The sequence below is a fragment of the Oncorhynchus tshawytscha genome, linkage group LG19 (assembly GCF_018296145.1).
Source record: "Oncorhynchus tshawytscha isolate Ot180627B linkage group LG19, Otsh_v2.0, whole genome shotgun sequence".
NCBI lineage: Eukaryota > Metazoa > Chordata > Actinopteri > Salmoniformes > Salmonidae > Oncorhynchus > Oncorhynchus tshawytscha.
The window spans coordinates 52,187,893-52,206,494 of record NC_056447.1 but is presented as its reverse complement, the minus strand read 5'-3'; the positions used below and the strand labels follow the sequence as shown (position 1 = coordinate 52,206,494).

Below are 18,602 nucleotides of genomic sequence, written 5' to 3'. Positions count from 1 at the left end.
GGTGTTGACCAGCTGGACAGGGTTGGTGTTGACCAGCTGGACAGTGTTGGTATTGACCAGTTGGACAGGTTTGGTATTTACTAGCTGGACACGGTTGGTATTGAACAGCTGGACAGGGTTGGTGTTGACCAGCTGGACAGGGTTGGTATTGACCAGTTGGTCAGGGTTGGTATTGACCAGTTGGACAGGGTTGGTATTTACCAGTTGGACAGGGTTGGTACTGACCAGTTGGACAGGGTTGGTGTTGACCAGTTGGACAGGGTTGGTATTGACCAGCTGGACAGGGTTGGTTTTGACCAGCTGGACAGGGTTGGTGTTGACCAGTTGGACAGGGTTGGTATTTACCAGGTGACCAGGGTTGGTATTGACCAGCTGGACAGGGCTGGTATTGACCAGCCGGACAGGGTTGGTATTGACCAGCTGGTCAGGGTTGGTATTTACCAGCTGGTCAGGGTTGGTATTGATCAGCTGGTCAGGGTTGGTGTTGACCAGCTGGACAGGGTTGGTATTTACCAGGTGACCAGGGTTGGTATTGACCAGCTGGACAGGGTTGGTATTTACCAGGTGACCAGGGTTAGTATTGACCAGCTGGACAGGGTTGGTATTTACCAGGTGACCAGGGTTGGTGTTGACCAGATGGACAGGGTTGGTATTTACCAGGTGACCAGGGTTGGTGTTGACCAGATGGACAGGGTTGGTATTGACCAGGTGACCAGTGTTGGTGTTGACCAGCTGGACAGGGTTGGTATTGACCACCTGGACAGGGTTGGTATTGACCAGCTGGTCAGGGTTGGTGTTGACCAGCTGGACAGGGTTGGTATTTACCAGGTGACCAGGGTTGGTATTGACCAGCTGGACAGGGCTGGTATTGACCAGCCGGACAGGGTTGGTATTGACCAGCTGGTCAGGGTTGGTATTTACCAGCTGGTCAGGGTTGATATTGACCAGGTGACCAGGGTTGGTATTGACCAGCTGGAAAGGGTTGGTATTTACCAGGTGACCAGGGTTGGTATTGACCAGCTGGACAGGGTTGGTATTTACCAGGTGACCAGGGTTGGTATTGACCAGCTGGAAAGGGTTGGTATTTACCAGGTTACCAGGGTTAGTATTGACCAGCTGGACAGGGTTGGTATTTACCAGGTGACCAGGGTTGGTGTTGACCAGATGGACAGGGTTGGTATTGACCAGGTGACCAGTGTTGGTGTTGACCAGCTGGACAGGGTTGGTATTTACCAGGTGACCAGGGTTGGTATTGACCAGCTGGAAAGGGTTGGTATTTACCAGGTGACCAGGGTTAGTATTGACCAGCTGGACAGGGTTGGTATTTACCAGGTGACCAGGGTTGGTGTTGACCAGATGGACAGGGTTGGTATTGACCAGGTGACCAGTGTTGGTGTTGACCAGCTGGACAGGGTTGGTATTGACCACCTGGACAGGGTTGGTATTGACCAGCTGGACTGGGTTGGTATTTACCAGGTGGACAGGGTTGGTATTGACCAGCTGGACAGGGTTGGTATTGACCAGCTGGACTGGGTTGGTATTGACCAGGTGGACAGGGTTGGTATTGACCAGGTGGACAGGGTTGGTATTGACCACCTGGACTGGGTTGGTATTGACCACCTGGACAGGGTTGGTATTGACCAGCTGGACTGGGTTGGTATTGACCAGGTGGACAGGGTTGGTATTGACCAGCTGGACAGGGGTGACCACCTGGACTGGGTTGGTATTGACCACCTGGACAGGGTTGGTATTGACCAGGTGGACAGGGTTGGTATTGACCAGCTGGACTGGGTTGGTATTGACCAGGTGGAGCAGGGTTGGTATTGACCAGCTGGACTGGGTTGGTATTGACCAGGTGGACAGGGTTGGTATTGACCAGCTGGACAGGGTTGGTATTGACCAGCTGGACAGGGTTGGTATTGACCACCTGGACTGGGTTGGTATTGACCAGGTGGACAGGGTTGGTATTGACCAGCTGGACTGGGTTGGTATTTACCAGGTGGACAGGGTTGGTATTGACCAGCTGGACAGGGTTGGTATTGACCACCTGGACTGGGTTGGTATTGACCAGGTGGACAGGGTTGGTATTGACCAGCTGGACTGGGTTGGTATTGACCAGGTGGTATTTATTGACCCAGGTGGACTGGGTTGGTATTGACCAGCTGGACAGGGTTGGTATTGACCAGGTGGACAGGGTTGGTATTGACCAGGTGGACTGGGTTGGTATTGACCAGGTGGACTGGGTTGGTATTGACCAGGTGGACTGGGTTGGTATTGACCAGGTGGACTGGGTTGGTATTGACCAGGTGGACTGGGTTGGTATTGACCAGCTGGACAGGGGGTGACCAGCTGGACTGGGGTATTGACCAGCTGGACTGGGTTGGTATTGACCAGGTGGACTGGGTTGGTATTGACCAGGTGGGTTGGTATTGACCAGCTGACCAGCTGGACTGGGTTGGTATTGACCAGCTGGACTGGGTTGGTATTGACCAGCTGGACTGGGTTGGTATTGACCAGGTGGACAGGGTTGGTATTGACCAGCTGGACTGGGTTGGTATTGACCAGGTGGACAGGGTTGGTATTGACCAGCTGGACAGGTCACCTGTGTCCCCTCCGGATCCAGCTGTCCCAACAACACATGCGTTCTTCTTGCTCTGTCCATTCAGATCAGTGCCAGTGGTGGCTGGTGGAAGGAGTTATAGGAAGACGGGCTCATTGTAATGGATTTAATGGAATAAACAGTATCAAACACAACATACTTATGGAAACCACATGTTTGGCTCCATTACAATGAGCCTGTCCTCCTATATCTCCTCCCACCAGCCTCCTCCGATCAGCTCATGTTACTTCCCCGTCTATGGGGTTATTCCACAACAGCAGGAGCAGAAAATGATTTCTCCGATTGTTCTGTCAAATAGGTGCTTCACTGGGAGGAAGGATGTTTCAACGGACTTTTTACATTTACAGTATCACAAACTATTTTTGTGAAAATCATGATGAAAGTGTCCATTTTAGGCCCTTTTTAGCCTGAGACATGTCTCCTGTAAAACACTATGATCTGGGAACTATACATGATCCTGACAACATCTTATAGTATTTTATGTTTGGGGTGGCAGGTAGCCTAGTGGTTAGAGCGGTGGGCCAGTAACCGAAAGGTTGCTGGATCAAATCCCCGAGCTGAAATCTGAAATCTGTCGTTCTGCCCCTGAACAAGGCACTGTTCCCCAGTAGGTGTTCATTTGAAATGACACGAGTTTAACAAAGTTTAAAATCAAATCAAATCAAATTTTATTTGTCACATACACATGGTTAGCAGATGTTAATGCGAGTGTAGTGAAATGCTTGTGCTTCTAGTTCCGACAATGCAGTAATAACGAGCAAGTAATCTAACTAACAATTCCAAAAAAACTACTGTCTTATACACAGTGTAAGGGGATAAAGAATATGTACATAAGGATATATGAATGAGTGATGGTACAGAGCAGCATAGGCAAGATACAGTAGATGATATCGAGTACAGTATATACATATGAGATAAGTATGTAAACCAAGTGGCATAGTTAAAGTGGCTAGTGATACATGTATTACATAAGGATGCAGTCGATGATATAGAGTACAGTATCAACGTATGCATATGAGATGAACAATGTAGGGTAAGTAACATTATATAAGGTAGCATTGTTTAAAGTGGCTAGTGATATATTTACATCATTTCCCATCAATTCCCATGATTAAAGTGGCTGGAGTAGAGTCAGTGTCATTGACAGTGTGTTGGCAGTAGCCACTCAATGTTAGTGGTGGCTGTTTAACAGTCTGATGGCCTTGAGATAGAAGCTGTTTTTCAGTCTCTCGGTCCCAGCTTTGATGCACCTGTACTGACCTCGCCTTCTGGATGACAGCGGGGTGAACAGGCAGTGGCTCGGGTGGTTGATGTCCTTGATGATCTTTATGGCCTTCCTGTAGCATCGGGTGGTGTAGGTGTCCTGGAGGGCAGGTAGTTTGCCCCCGGTGATGCGTTGTGCAGACCTCACTACCCTCTGGAGAGCCTTACGGTTGAGGGCGGGGCAGTTGCCATACCAGGCGGTGATACAGCCCGCCAGGATGCTCTCGATTGTGCATCTGTAGAAGTTTGTGAGTGCTTTTGGTGACAAGCCGAATTTCTTCAGCCTCCTGAGGTTGAAGAGGCGCTGCTGCACCTTCCTCACGATGCTGTCTGTGTGAGTGGACCAATTCAGTTTGTCTGTGATGTGTATGCCGAGGAACTTAAAACTTGCTACCCTCTCCACTACTGTTCCATCGATGTGGATGGGGGTGTTCCTCTGCTGTTTCCTGAAGTCCACAATCATCTCCTTAGTTTTGTTGACTTTGAGTGTGAGGTTATTTTCCTGACACCACACTCCGAGGGCCCTCACCTCCTCCCTGTAGGCCGTCTCGTCGTTGTTGGTAATCAAGCCTACCACTGTTGTGTCGTCCGCAAACTTGATGATTGAGTTGGAGGCGTGCATGGCCACGCAGTCGTGGGTGAACAGGGAGTACAGGAGAGGGCTCAGAACGCACCCTTGTGGGGCCCCAGTGTTGAGGATCAGCGGGGAGGAGATGTTGTTGCCTACCCTCACCACCTGGGGGCGGCCCGTCAGGAAGTCCAGTACCCAGTTGCACAGGGCGGGGTCGAGACCCAGGGTCTCGAGCTTGATGACGAGTTTGGAGGGTACTATGGTGTTGAATGCCGAGCTGTAGTCGATGAACAGCATTCTCACGTAGGTATTCCTCTTGTCCAGATGGGTTAGGGCAGTGTGCAGTGTGGTTGAGATTGCATCGTCTGTGGACCTATTTGGGCGGTAAGCAAATTGGAGTGGGTCAAGGGTGTCAGGTAGGGTGGAGGTGATATGGTCCTTGACTAGTCTCTCAAAGCACTTCATGATGACGGATGTGAGTGCTACGGGGCGGTAGTCGTTTAGCTCAGTTACCTTAGCTTTCTTGGGAACAGGAACAATGGTGGCCCTCTTGAAGCATGTGGGAACAGCAGACTGGTATAGGGATTGATTGAATATGTCCGTAAACACACCGGCCAGCTGGTCTGCGCATGCTCTGAGGGCGCGGCTGGGGATGCCGTCTGGGCCTGCAGCCTTGCGAGGGTTAACACGTTTAAATGTCTTACTCACTTCGGCTGCAGTGAAGGAGAGACCGCATGTTTCCGTTGCAGGCCGTGTCAGTGGCACTGTATTGTCCTCAAAGCGGGCAAAAAGTTATTTAGTCTGCCTGGGAGCAAGACATCCTGGTCCGTGACTGGGCTGGGTTTCTTCCTGTAGTCCGTGATTGACTGTAGACCCTGCCACATACCTCTTGTGTCTGAGCCGTTGAATTGAGATTCTACTTTGTCTCTGTACTGGCGCTTAGCTTGTTTGATAGCCTTGCGGAGGGAATAGCTGCACTGTTTGTATTCAGTCATGTTACCAGACACCTTGCCCTGATTAAAAGCAGTGGTTCGTGCCTTCAGTTTCACACGAATGCTGACATCAATCCACGGTTTCTGGTTAGGGAATGTTTTAATCGTTGCTATGGGAACGACATCTTCAACGCACGTTCTAATGAACTCGCACACCGTATCAGCGTATTCGTCAATGTTGTTGTCTGACGCAATACGAAACATCTCCCAGTCCACGTGATGGAAGCAGTCTTGGAGTGTGGAGTCAGCTTGGTCGGACCAGCGTTGGACAGACCTCAGCGTGGGAGCTTCTTGTTTTAGTTTCTGTCTGTAGGCAGGGATCAACAAAATGGAGTCGTGGTCAGCTTTTCCGAAAGCTGTTTACGATACTGTCTGAACACACTACAAGGTAGCCATTCTACTCGAGGCTAGGTCCATCAACATCAAGACTTCCTGCGCAGGTGCACTCTTGACTGAGTGATAGCCCCGTAGAAACATCAACAACATAATTAAAATGTTCAAGTTCCTCATTACAAATGGGTTTTTATTTGTATTACTCAAGCTGCCACTCTGTTACTGAGTGTCTTTAGGAGCACAAGACCTGATGCTCCCTTTTTAGTCAGACAGTCAGCAAGCCTTTGTGGTCGACCACAGAATCCACTGGATTCTCTGTGCTTGAATAAGTTCCTCGATGCTGCTAATCTCAAGACCAAGTCTTTTCTCTGTGACAGACTTGGTTGACTTCACAGCATCAACTAAGGAGTAGTTGTCAGTGACACAAACTACAGGTTGAATGTGCCGTTTTGTCTCACCAGTGGAAAGCTCTGAGAACAGAGTTGCAGGAAAGATAGCATTGTCAATTCCATCCGCAAGAGCAAGTGTTTCTCCAGCAAGTCCACTTCGGACAACCCTTCTGATCCTTTTTCACTGCCAACAGATAGGTGAGAATCTTCCTCCTTCGCCCATTAACACGATGAGACGTCCACCTTGTATGCCTCCGTCTGTAAGGTTCCCTAGCGAAGCATCACTGAAGACAACTAGTTTCAAAAGAGTCATCTTTTCCAACATGCTGAAACTTTAAAGTCACTTGTTTTGGTTTCAGTTTCCGAACAACTTTGTTCGCCTCATGAATGGTTTGTACAGTGGCGTGTTTTGTGTTGGGATGCCAAGTTACAACCATCAAACATTACATCAGGTCTACTCTGTCTAGCAACCCGTAAAAATGTGTCCTATCTTCGACCTCAATTGATCAGCTTCAATTCCACACAGAGGGGAATTCCTTTGTACGGCTCTTGAAGAATCCATATGAATGGGTTGAAGATTCTTGATATAGCTCTCCTGTTGCATCAGTATTGTTCCAGCAACTGTAATAAACTCTATGCCAACATAACAATTATCATGCTCCTCACGGCCGACCAGGAAAACAGCTTTGAGGTGTGGAATCACAGTTGTAGCAAAGGTCTGTGAGCCACCCCCAAAATAAAGTCATCAACATGACAGGCAAAGGTCTGTGAGCCACCCCCCAGATAAAGTCATCAACATGACAGGCAAAGGTCTGTGAGCCACCCCCCAGATGAAGTCCTCAACATGACAGGCAAATACTCCAGTCACATTGCAGTCTTGATCAAGCCAATAGAAGACTGCAGGATACACTTGTGACATTTTTCCACCTGTATTCAGCATTTGTTGCCTTGACTTTGTTGTACCAGTAGAGTGATGCATCTGCGTCCATACACACACTTTGTTTTTAGTTTCCACAGTGTTCCTTCACTCTTAGCTTCAGGCGGAGGTCGGATGTGAATGTCCCTTGACAGCTCTGTTCCCTGCAAAAATGCCGATTTGATGTCTATGGAATTAAGTTTCCATTGTTTCTGGCAGATCACTGACATCAGCAATCTGAGTGACTCTGAGGCGCATGTCGGTGAGTCGTTTGGGAGTTGTTTATCAGCCAGCGCCTCTAAACCTCTAGCCACTAGATGAGTCTTTTGGGAGTTGTTTAGCAGCCAGCTCCTCTAAACCTCTAGCCACTAGATGCGTCTTTTGGGAGTTGTTTAGCAGCCAGCTCCTCTAAATCTCTAGCCACTAGATGAGTCGTTTGGGAGTTGTTTAGCAGCCAGCTCCTCTAAACCTCTAGATGTGCTTTAGACACTATTCCAATTAAGGATTCTTTAAGGGTACACACCCACTCAATTTTTCCTCCAATTACTGAGCTCCTCTAGTTTAGCTGAGTCAAATGATACATCCTTTGTTTCAAGTACATCATCATTTTGATTATCTGCAAGTGACAGGTCAGCTGACCCTGTTGTACCAGAAAGTGTAGCTGGTTCAGAGTACTGCAAGTTGGACCAGTTCTGGTGTTTTCCTTTGGCTTTTCCTGCTCGTCCAATGACGGTTGCTGTGTGTGGAATACCACTTTCTCTGTCCATGTATTTAACAGTTTGTCCAGTTTTCAGACTGGAACAACCACGTTGTCTTAACACATGTGGCTGTTGAATGTTTTCCTCATTTGAACGCTCAACAGTATTATCTGTGGCATGGTTGAAGGTCTCTGCTCCACTTCCTGTGTCAGTTTCAGTGTCCATATCATTGGATGAGACATCTGGTAGGTTTGTGTCTGTTACCGTGTCCTCTTTGTCATTTTCATTAGGAGACTGATTCTCAGCAACAGCCCCTCTTTCTTGTTGATCATTTACTTTCTGGGATCTTGAGTGATGCACCCTGACAACGATGCCTCCGTGTCTCATAAATATCACCACACCATCTTGGCCAATGACGACTCCCGGTCCTTTCCACTCGTGACAGTCAACTCATTTGTAGTACACTCTGTTTCCAGTCTCGTACTTCTCATCGTTGGGTTGAAGCTGTTTCCACACAGCCCTGTGAATTCTCCCTGAACACTCTGCTTCAGTGGACGCATTTCTCACTGCATGTAGTGCTGAAAGGTGCTGTCCCACCCCCATGCCCTCACACTGGTCCCTTCTAGTGCTGAAAGGTGCTGTCCCACCCCCATGCCCTCACACTGGTCCCTTCTAGTGCTGAAAGGTGCTGTCCCACCCCCATGACCTCACACTGGTCCCTTCTAGTGCTGAAAGGTGCTGTCCCACCCCATGACCTCACACTGGTCCCTTCTAGTGCTGAAAGGTGCTGTCCCCACCCCCATGACCTCACACTGGTCCCTTCTAGTGCTGAAAGGTGCTGTCCCACCCCCATGACCTCACACTGGTCCCTTCTAGTGCTGAAAGGTGCTGTCCCACCCCCATGCACTCACACTGGTCCCTTCTAGTGCTGAAAGGTGCTGTCCCACCCCCATGCACTCACACTGGTCCCTTCTAGTGCTGAAAGGTGCTGTCCCACCCCCATGACCTCACACTGGTCCCTTCTAGTGCTGAAAGGTGCTGTCCCACCCCCATGCCCTCACACTGGTCCCTTCTAGTGCTGAAAGGTGCTGTCCCACCCCCATGCCCTCACACTGGTCCCTTCTAGTGCTGAAAGGTGCTGTCCCACCCCCATGCCCTCACACTGGTCCCTTCTAGTGCTGAAAGGTGCTGTCCCACCCCCATGCACTCACACTGGTCCCTTCTAGTGCTGAAAGGTGCTGTCCCACCCCCCTGCACTCACACTGGTCCCTTCTAGTGCTGAAAGGTGCTGTCCCACTCCCATGCCCTCACACTGGTCCCTTCTAGTGCTGCTGGCTTGTCAACCAGTACTGAGGGAAGATTAGGGTTCTGCCCCAACACTAGTTTCTATGGGCTGTAACTATGAACATTGTGCATTGAGTTTTTTTGCCAGCAAAGCCCAATCAAGGGCTGTTTTCCAGTCACATCCATTGTCTTGCTTCACTTTCAGTGTTTGATTATGTCTCTCCACAAGTCCATTGCTTCATGGACTGTATGCAGCAGTTGTCTTTACTTCCATGTTGAATTTCTCTGCCATTTCTCTTATTTCATTATTATTGAATTCTCCTCCATTGTCAATGTACAATTTCTGGGTCAGGCCATGCACACTTATCCAGGAACGAATGAAGTGCTTTACGATGTCACTGGGTTTCTTTGTATTCACAATGCTTCCAGCGCTGAAGCGTGTGAAGTGGTGGACTATGTGAAGGTACCACACACTTGGTCCAGGCTCATGTAGATCTACAGCCACTGGTTCATTGTATTTGGAAGCCAGTGGCAAACCAACAGCTGGTCTGGGCTTAGGTTTGCTGTATTTCTGACATGTCTCACAACTGTGCTCTGTGTCCGTCAGAATCTCATTTTTACAAGGCCAGTCAAGTTCTTCCACACCGATCTCGACAAACCATTTCTGTATGGACCTCGCTTTGTGCACGGGTGCATTGTCATGCTGAAACAGGAAAGGGCCTTGCCCAAACAGTTGCAACAAAGTTGGATGCACAGAATCATCTAGAATGTCATTGTATGCTGTAGAGTTAAGATGTCCCTTCACTGGAACGAAGGGGCCTAACCTGAACCATGAAACACAGCCCCAGACTATTACTCCTGCTCCACCTAACTTTACAGTTGGCACTATGCATTTGGGTAGGTAGTGTTCTCCTGGCATCCGCCAAACCCAGGTGGTGAAGCGTGATTCATCACTCCAGAGAATGTGTTTCCACTGATCCAGAGTCCAATGGCTGTGAGCTTTACGTGAGATTGCCTCCAGAGAATGTGTTTCCACTGATCCAGAGTCCAATGGCTGTGAGCTTTACGTGAGATTGCCTCCAGAGAATGTGTTTCCACTGATCCAGAGTCCAATGGCTGTGAGCCGTGAGATTGCCTCCAGAGAATGTGTTTCCACTGATCCAGAGTCCAATGGCTGTGAGCTTTATGTGAGATTGCCTCCAGAGAATGTGTTTCCACTGATCCAGAGTCCAATGGCTGTGAGCTTTACGTGAGATTGCCTCCAGAGAATGTGTTTCCACTGATCCAGAGTCCAATGGCTGTGAGCTTTACGTGAGATTGCCTCCAGAGAATGTGTTTCCACTGATCCAGAGTCCAATGGCTGTGAGCTTTACGTGAGATTGCCTCCAGAGAATGTGTTTCCACTGATCCAGAGTCCAATGGCTGTGAGCTTTACGTGAGATTGCCTCCAGAGAATGTGTTTCCACTGATCCAGAGTCCAATGGCTGTGAGCTTTACGTGAGATTGCCTCCAGAGAATGTGTTTCCACTGATCCAGAGTCCAATGGCTGTGAGCTTTACGTGAGATTGCCTCCAGAGAATGTGTTTCCACTGATCCAGAGTCAGCCACATTCTACGTTCTAAATGTCATATATTGGATTTATAAAACATACTTTGTTTTGTCTCCTGTCCTGTGGGGTAATTGTGTTTTGTGCACATGCAATATATTTCTGTGTCCTGTCTCTCCAATATGCAGAATGTGCTCTCCCCTGATGTGCTGAGCCCTGAGGAGGAAGATGAGGAGGGCACAGTGTGTCTTAACTCTAACATCTCTCTCTCTCTCTTTGTCTCTCTCTCTGTCTCTCTGTCTCTCTCTCTGTCTCTCTCTCTCTCTCTCTCTCTGTCTCTTCTGTCTCTCTCTCTCTCTCTCTCTGTCTCTCTCTCTCTCTCTCTCTCTCTCTCTCTCTCTCTCTCTCTCTCTCTCTGTCTCTCTCTCTGTCTCTCTCTCTCTCTCTCTGTCTCTTCTGTCTCTCTCTCTCTCTGTCTCTCTCTCTGTCTCTCTGTCTCTCTCTCTCTCTATCTCTCTCTCTCTCTCTGTCTCTCTCTCTGTCTCTCTCTCTCTCTCTCTCTCTCTCTCTCTCTCTCTCTCTCTCTTCTGTCTCCCTGTCTCTCTCTCTGTCTCTCTGTCTCTTCTGTCTCCCTGTCTCTGTCTCTCTCTGTCTCTCTCTGTCTCTTCTGTGTCTCTCTCTCTCTCTCTCTCTGTCTCTCTCGCTCTCTCTCTGTCTCTCTCTCGCTCTCTCTCTCTCTCTCTCTCTCTCCAGTATGCAGAATGTTCTCTCTCCTCCAGGTCCAGAGAAGGAAGCTGAGGAGGAAACCACAGCTCAGGATCAGGAGAAAATGATCAACATATCCTATGAACTGGCTGCTGAGGCCTCCAAACGCAGCAAGCTGGTGGCAGGTACAGTACAACACAGTATAACAGTACAGAACAGGATCACATAGGACAGGATAGTTAATTACAACACAGTATAACAGTACAGAACAGGATCACATAGGACAGGATAGAACATCTAACAGTACAGAACAGGATGACATAGGACTAGTTAATTACAACACAGTATAACAGTACAGAACAGGATCACATAGGACAGGATAGTTAATTACAACACAGTATAACAGTACAGAACATATACTAGAACATCTCCTGTGACCACTAGCCAGCCTCCGCCCAGCACCCTGCCCTGAACTTCAATCATTGTCGCTAGCCAGCTACCACCCGGCAACTCTACCATGCTCCTTAGAGGCTGCTGCCCTATGTACATAGACATGGAATCACTGGTCACTTTAATAATGTTTAGATGCTGTTTTACCCACTTCATATGTATATACTGTATTCTGGTTAACATATACAGTGGGGCAAATAAGTATTTAGTCAGCCACCAATTGTGCAAGTTCTCCCACTTAAGAGGAGAGAGGCCTGTAATTTTTATCATAGGTACACTTCAACTATGACAGACAAAATGAGAAAAAAAATCCAGAAAATCACAATGTAGGATTTTTAATTAATTTACTTGCAAATTATGGTGGAAAATAAGTATTTGGTCAATAACAAAAGTTTATCTCAATACTTTGTTATATGCCCTTTGTTGGCAATGACAGAGGTCAAACGTTTTCTGTAAGTCTTCACAAGTTTTTCACACACTGTTGCTGGTATTTTGGCCCATTCCTCCATGCAGATCTCCTCTAGAGCAGTGATGTTTTGGGGCTGTTGCTGGGCAACACAGACTTTCAACTCCCTCCAAAGATTTTCTATGGGGTTGAGATCTGAGGACTCCAGGACCTTGAAATGCTTCTTACGAAGCCATACCTTCGTTGCACGGGCGGTGTGTTTGGGACCATTGTCATGCTGAAAGACCCAGCCACGTTTCATCTTCAATGCCCTTGCTGATGGAAGGAGGTTTTCACTCAAAATCTCACGATACATGGCCCCATTCATTCTTTCCTTTACATGGATCAGTCGTCCTGGTCCCTTTGCAGAAAAACACCCCCAAAGCATGATGTTTCCACCCCCATGCTTCACAGTAGATATGGTTTTCTTTGAATGCAACTCAGCATTCTTTGTCCTCCAAACACGACGAGTTCAGTTTTTACCAAAAAGTTCTATTTTGGTTTCATCTGACCATATGACATTCTCCCAATCTTCTTTTGGATCATCCAAATGCTCTCTAGCAAACTTCAGACGGGCCAGGACATGTACTGGCTTAAGCAGGGGACACGTCTGGCACTGCATGATTTGAGTCCCTGGCGGCGTAGTGTGTTACTGATGGTAGGCTTTGTTACTTTGGTCCCAGCTCTCTGCAGGTCATTCACTAGGTCCCCCCGTGTGGTTCTGGGATTTTTGCTCACCGTTCTTGTGATCATTTTGACCCCACGGAGTGTGATCTTGCGTGGAGCCCCAGATTGAAGGAGATTATCAGTGGTTAGCGCGCCCGGCCCGCCACAGGAGTCGCTGGTGTGCGATGAGACAAGGACATCCCTACCGGCCAAGCCCTCCCTAACACGGACGACGCTAGGCCAATTGTGTGTCGCCCCACGGTCCTCCCGGTCGCGGCCGGTTACGACAGAGACTCGGCGCGAACCCAGAGTCTCTGATGTCACAGCTGGCGCTGCAGTACAGTGCCCTTAACCACTGCGCCACCCGGGAGGCCCTCACTCTGATTCTTGGTCAAATAGCCCTTACACAGCCTGGAGGTGTGTTGGGTCATTGTCCTGTTGAAAAACAAATGATAGTCCCACTAACCGCAAACCAGATGGGATGGCGTATCGCTGCAGAATGCTGTGGTAGCCATGCTGGTTAAGTGTGCCTTCAATTCTAAACAAATCACAGACAGTGTCACCAGCAAAGCACACCCACACTATCACACCTCCTCCTCCATGCTTCACGGTGGGAACCACACATGCGGAGATCCTCCATTCACCTACTCTGCGTCTCACAAAGACATGGCTGTTAGAACCCAAAATCTCAAATTTGGACTCATCAAACCAAAGGACAGATTTCCTCTGGTCTTATGTCCATTGCTCATGTTTCTTGCCGCAAGCAAGTCTCTTCTTATTATTTGTGTCCTTTAGTAGAGGTTTCTTTACAGCAATTTGATTCACGCAGTCTCCTCTGAACAGTTGATGTTGAGATGTGTCTGTTACTTCAACTCTGTGAAGCATTTATTTGGGCTGAAATCTGAGGTGCAGTTAACTCTAATGAATTTATCCTCTGCAGCAGAGGTAACTCTGGGTCTTCCTTTCCTGTGGCGGTCCTCAAGAGAGCCAGTTTCATCATAGCGCTTGATGGTTTTTGCAACTGCACTTGAAGAAACTTTCAAAGTTCTTGAAATTTTCCGCATTGACTGACCTTCATGTCTTAAAGTAATGATGGACTGTCATTTCTCTTTGCTTATTTGAGTTGTTCTTGCCATAATATGGACTTGGTCTATTACCAAATAGGGCTTTCTTCTGTAAACCACCCCTACCTTGTCACAACACAACTGATTGGCTCAAACGCATTAAGAAGGAAAGAAAATCCACAAATGAACTTTTAACAAGACACACCTGTTAATTGAAATTCATTCCAGGTGACTACCTCATGAAGCTGGTTGAGAGAATGCCAAGAGTGTACAATACTGTCATCAAGGCAAATGGTGGTTAATCTCAAATATATTTTGATTTGTTTAACACTTTTTTGGTTACTACATGATTCCATATGTGTTATTTCGTAGTTTTGATGTCTTCTACAATGTAGAATAATATGTGTATGTGACCAATAACATCTGCTAAATATGTGTATGCGACCAATAAGATTTGATTTTGAGCTGGTTGCCGAGGCCTTCAGACACAACGTAGGACAGGATCGCAGAATAATTTTTGTTCATAATATGCAATCAATTCATGCTGCTTATGTGACTTCATTTTTTCTTCAACTAATGTTCTATGCCACAGGATATAACATAGATTTGTTCGCATGCATAACATGACATAACCTGCATAACATGACATAACATGACATAACCTGCATAACATGACATAACCTGCATAACATGACATAACATGACATAACCTGCATAACATGACATAACCTGCATAACATGACATAACATGACATAACATGACATAACATGACATAACCTGCATAACATGACATAACCTGCATAACATGACATAACATGACATAACCTGCATAACATGACATAACATGACATAACATGACATAACATGACATAACCTGCATAACATGACATAACATGACATAACATGACATAACATGACATAACCTGCATAACATGACATAACATGACATAACATGACATAACCTGCATAACATGACATAACATGACATAACCTGCATAACATGACATAACCTGCATGACATAACATGACATAACATGACATAACCTGCATAACATGACATAACATGACATAACATGACATAACATGACATAACCTGCATAACATGACATAACCTGCATAACATGACATAACCTGCATAACATGACATAACCTGCATAACATGACATAACATGCATAACATGACATAACAGTATTCATTTTTTAAATTTGATTTACCTCATTGATTTGCTTTACTTGTTTTGTCATTCACTCACTTTATATTTTTTTTTAAGAATGAAAGAAGTAATGGAAACAACTTGTTTTTTCCGCTGTGTGTGTGTGTGTGTGTGTGTGTGTGTGTGTTTGTGTGTTTGTGTGTGTACGGCTTGTGTCTGTACGTCGTGTGTGTCCATGTACATGGTGTGCGTCCTGTGTGGTTTGCAGTGCACAGCTTGTCATCCTCCTCACCTCCTCCTGAGCCCCAACCCTCCTCATCTCCACCTCCTAACACACAGCCTCCCCCCCAGCTCACTGATGGCTCCCACTTCATCTGTGTCTAGTAGTGGCAGCAGTAAGTGTGTGTAGGAACGCCCGTAAGAGTCTCCTCTCTGTTCGGTCTCTCCTCTCTGTTCGGGCTCTCCTCTCTGTTCGGTCTCTCCTCTCTGTTCGGTCTCTCCTCTCTGTTCGGTCTCTCCTCTCTGTTCGGTCTCTCCTCTGTTCGGTCTCTCCTCTGTTCGGTCTCTCCTCTCTGTTCGGTCTCTCCTCTCTGTTCGGTCTCTCCTCTCTGTTCGGTCTCCTCTCTGTTCAGTCTCTCCTCTGTTCAGTCTCTCCTCTGTTCAGTCTGTCTCTCTCTGTTCAGTCTCTCCTCTGTTCAGTCTCTCCTCTCTGTTCAGTCTCCTCTCTGTTCTGTCTCTCCTCTCTGTTCGGTCTCTCCTCTGTTCAGTCTCTCCTCTGTTCAGTCTCTCCTCTCTGTTCGGTCTCTCCTCTCTGTTCAGTCTCTCCTCTGTTCAGTCTCTCCTCTCTGTTCGGTCTCTCCTCTCTGTTCGGTCTCTCCTCTCTGTTCGGTCTCTCCTCTCTGTTTGGTCTCTCCTTTCTGTTCAGTCTCTCCTCTCTGTTCAGTCTCTCCTCTCTGTTCTGCCTCAAGCTCACTACATTTTTGACAGAAAACTCAGGCCTGTAAACTCAATGTTTCCAGTTGCTCTTCCTCTCTCGTTCTCTCTCTCCATCTCCCTCACGCTTTCTCACTCTCTCTTCCTCGCTCTCTCTCTCCTTTTTAAATAATCTCTTTCTTTCCCTCTCTTTTTAGCCTTGGCCTCAATGAAGACCTACACGTGAGAAGACCTCTTCACTAGGACATGACACACCCAGCACAAAATCCAACAAACTGGACTGACAGACTGATGGCCCGCTAGACCACGCCATGCTCTGTTCAATCTATACCTTACTACAGTATGACATCACATCCTCCTGTGCCATGATGTCAGTTCATGTTGCCACATCCCCTCCTTTTAACATCACCACCACTTTCCCCTCTTCTCCCCCCTCACCTACTCTCCATGTTATCACCCCCCTCAGCTACTCTCCATGTTTCATCACCCTTCTCCCCCTCACCTACTCTCCATGTTATCACCCCCTCAGCTACTCTCCATGTTATCACCCTCCCACCCCATGTTATCCCTCAGCTACTCTCCATGTTATCACCCTTCTCCCCCTCACCTACTCTCCATGTTATCACCCCCCCTCAGCTACTCTCCATGTTATCACCCCCCTCAGCTACTCTCCATGTTATCACCCTTCTCCCCCCTCAGCTACTCTCCATGTTATCACCCTTCTCCCCCCTCAGCTACTCTCCATGTTATCACCCTTCTCCCCCCAGCTACTCTCCATGTTATCACCCTTCTCCCCCCACCTCAGCTCTCCATGTTATCACCCCCCTCAGCTACTCTCCATGTTATCACCCCCCTCAGCTACTCTCCATGTTATCACCCCCCCCTCAGCTACTCTCCATGTTATCACCCTTCTCCCCCCTCACCTACTCTACATGTTATCACCCCCCTCAGCCCCCCTCAGCTAGTCTCCATGTTATCACCCCCTCAGCTACTCTCCATGTTATCACCCCCCTCAGCTACTCTACATGTTATCACCTTTACTCTACATGTTATCCCCCCCTCACCTACTCTCCATGTTATCACCCCCCCCCTCACCTACTCTCCATGTTATCACCCCCTCACCTACTCTCCATGTTATCACCCCCCTCACCTACTCTCCATGTTATCACCCTTCTCCCCCTCACCTATTCTCCATGTTATCACCCTTTCCCCCTCACCTACTCTCCATGTTATCACCCCCCTCACCTACTCTCCATGTTATCACCCTTCTCCCCCCTCACCTACTCTCCATGTTATCACCCTTCTCCCCCCTCACCTACTCTCCATGTTATCACCCCCTCACCTACTCTCCATGTTATCACCCTTCTCCCCCCTCACCTACTCTCCATGTTATCACCCCCCCCTCACCTACTCTCCATGTTATCACCCTTCTCCCCCCCTCACCTACTCTCCATGTTATCACCCTTCTCACCCCCCTCACCTACTCTCCATGTTATCACCCCCCCTCACCTACTCTCCATGTTATCACCCTTCCCCCTCACCTACTCTCCATGTTATCACCCCCCCTCACCTACTCTCCATGTTATCACCCCCTCACCTACTCTCCATGTTATCACCCCCATGTTATCACCTACTCTCCATGTTATCACCCCCCTCACCCCCATGTTATCAGCTACCTCTCCATGTTATCATCCCCCTCACCTACTCTCCATGTTATCACCCCCCCTCACCTACTCTCCATGTTATCACCCCCCTCACCTACTCTCCATGTTATCACCCCCCTCACCTACTCTCCATGTTATCACCCCCCTCACCTACTCTCCATGTTATCACCCCCCCCCTCACCTACTCTCCATGTTATCACCCCCTCACCTACTCTCCATGTTATCACCCCCTCACCTACTCTCCATGTTATCCCCCCCCTCACCTACCTCTCCATGTTATCACTCTCCATGTTATCCCCCCTCACCTACTCTCCATGTTATCACCCCCTCACCTACTCTCCATGTTATCACCCCCTCACCTACTCTCCATGTTATCACCCCCCTCACCTACTCTCCATGTTATCACCCCCCTCACCTACTCTCCATGTTATCACCCCCTCACCTACTCTCCATGTTATCACCCCCTCACCCCCCTCACCTACTCTCCATGTTATCACTCCATGTTATCACCTCACTCTCCATGTTATCACCCCCTCACCCATGTTATCACCCTCACCTACTCTCCATGTTATCACCCCCCCCTCACCTACTCTCCATGTTATCCCATTTGATCTTTGCAACAATGAGACAATAGTAAGGCATCGATACTGTTGCATTTAGAATATAATTAGTTCCATTGCCGTTATTTCTATAGTTTGGAGTTGGAGTTGATGATTGTGATTGAATATTGTCTGATGGTTAGGGTGTGTTCAGAGCATAAGGCCTGAATCCTGCTGTGATGACTTCTTCCTTCCCTCGGGAAAAGACTGTCACATGTTCCTCACACACAAACACAGTAATGCCAATAACTTTTTCACAGTTCAGCTTGGTTTTATAACTATTTCAGTTCGTTTAAGTTTCAAAAAAAA

General features: G+C 47.8%; 1 protein-coding gene across 7 annotated transcripts in view; it reads left to right on the top strand.

Annotated features, from left to right (window-relative positions):
• The window catches only part of LOC112235816 (pleckstrin homology domain-containing family A member 5), a 264,064-nt gene extending 247,576 nt beyond the window's left edge, over positions 1 to 16,488 (top strand). For all 7 annotated transcript variants that reach the window (XM_042301853.1, XM_042301855.1, XM_042301852.1 and 4 more), the window contains 3 exons: positions 11,366 to 11,502; positions 15,366 to 15,492; positions 16,228 to 16,488. In XM_042301853.1, coding sequence (XP_042157787.1) covers positions 11,366 to 11,502; positions 15,366 to 15,481 — 253 coding nt within the window. In that variant the 3' untranslated portion in view covers positions 15,482 to 15,492; positions 16,228 to 16,488. The remainder of the gene's footprint in view (positions 1 to 11,365; positions 11,503 to 15,365; positions 15,493 to 16,227) is intronic.
• Positions 16,489 to 18,602: the final 2,114 nt, after the last annotated feature.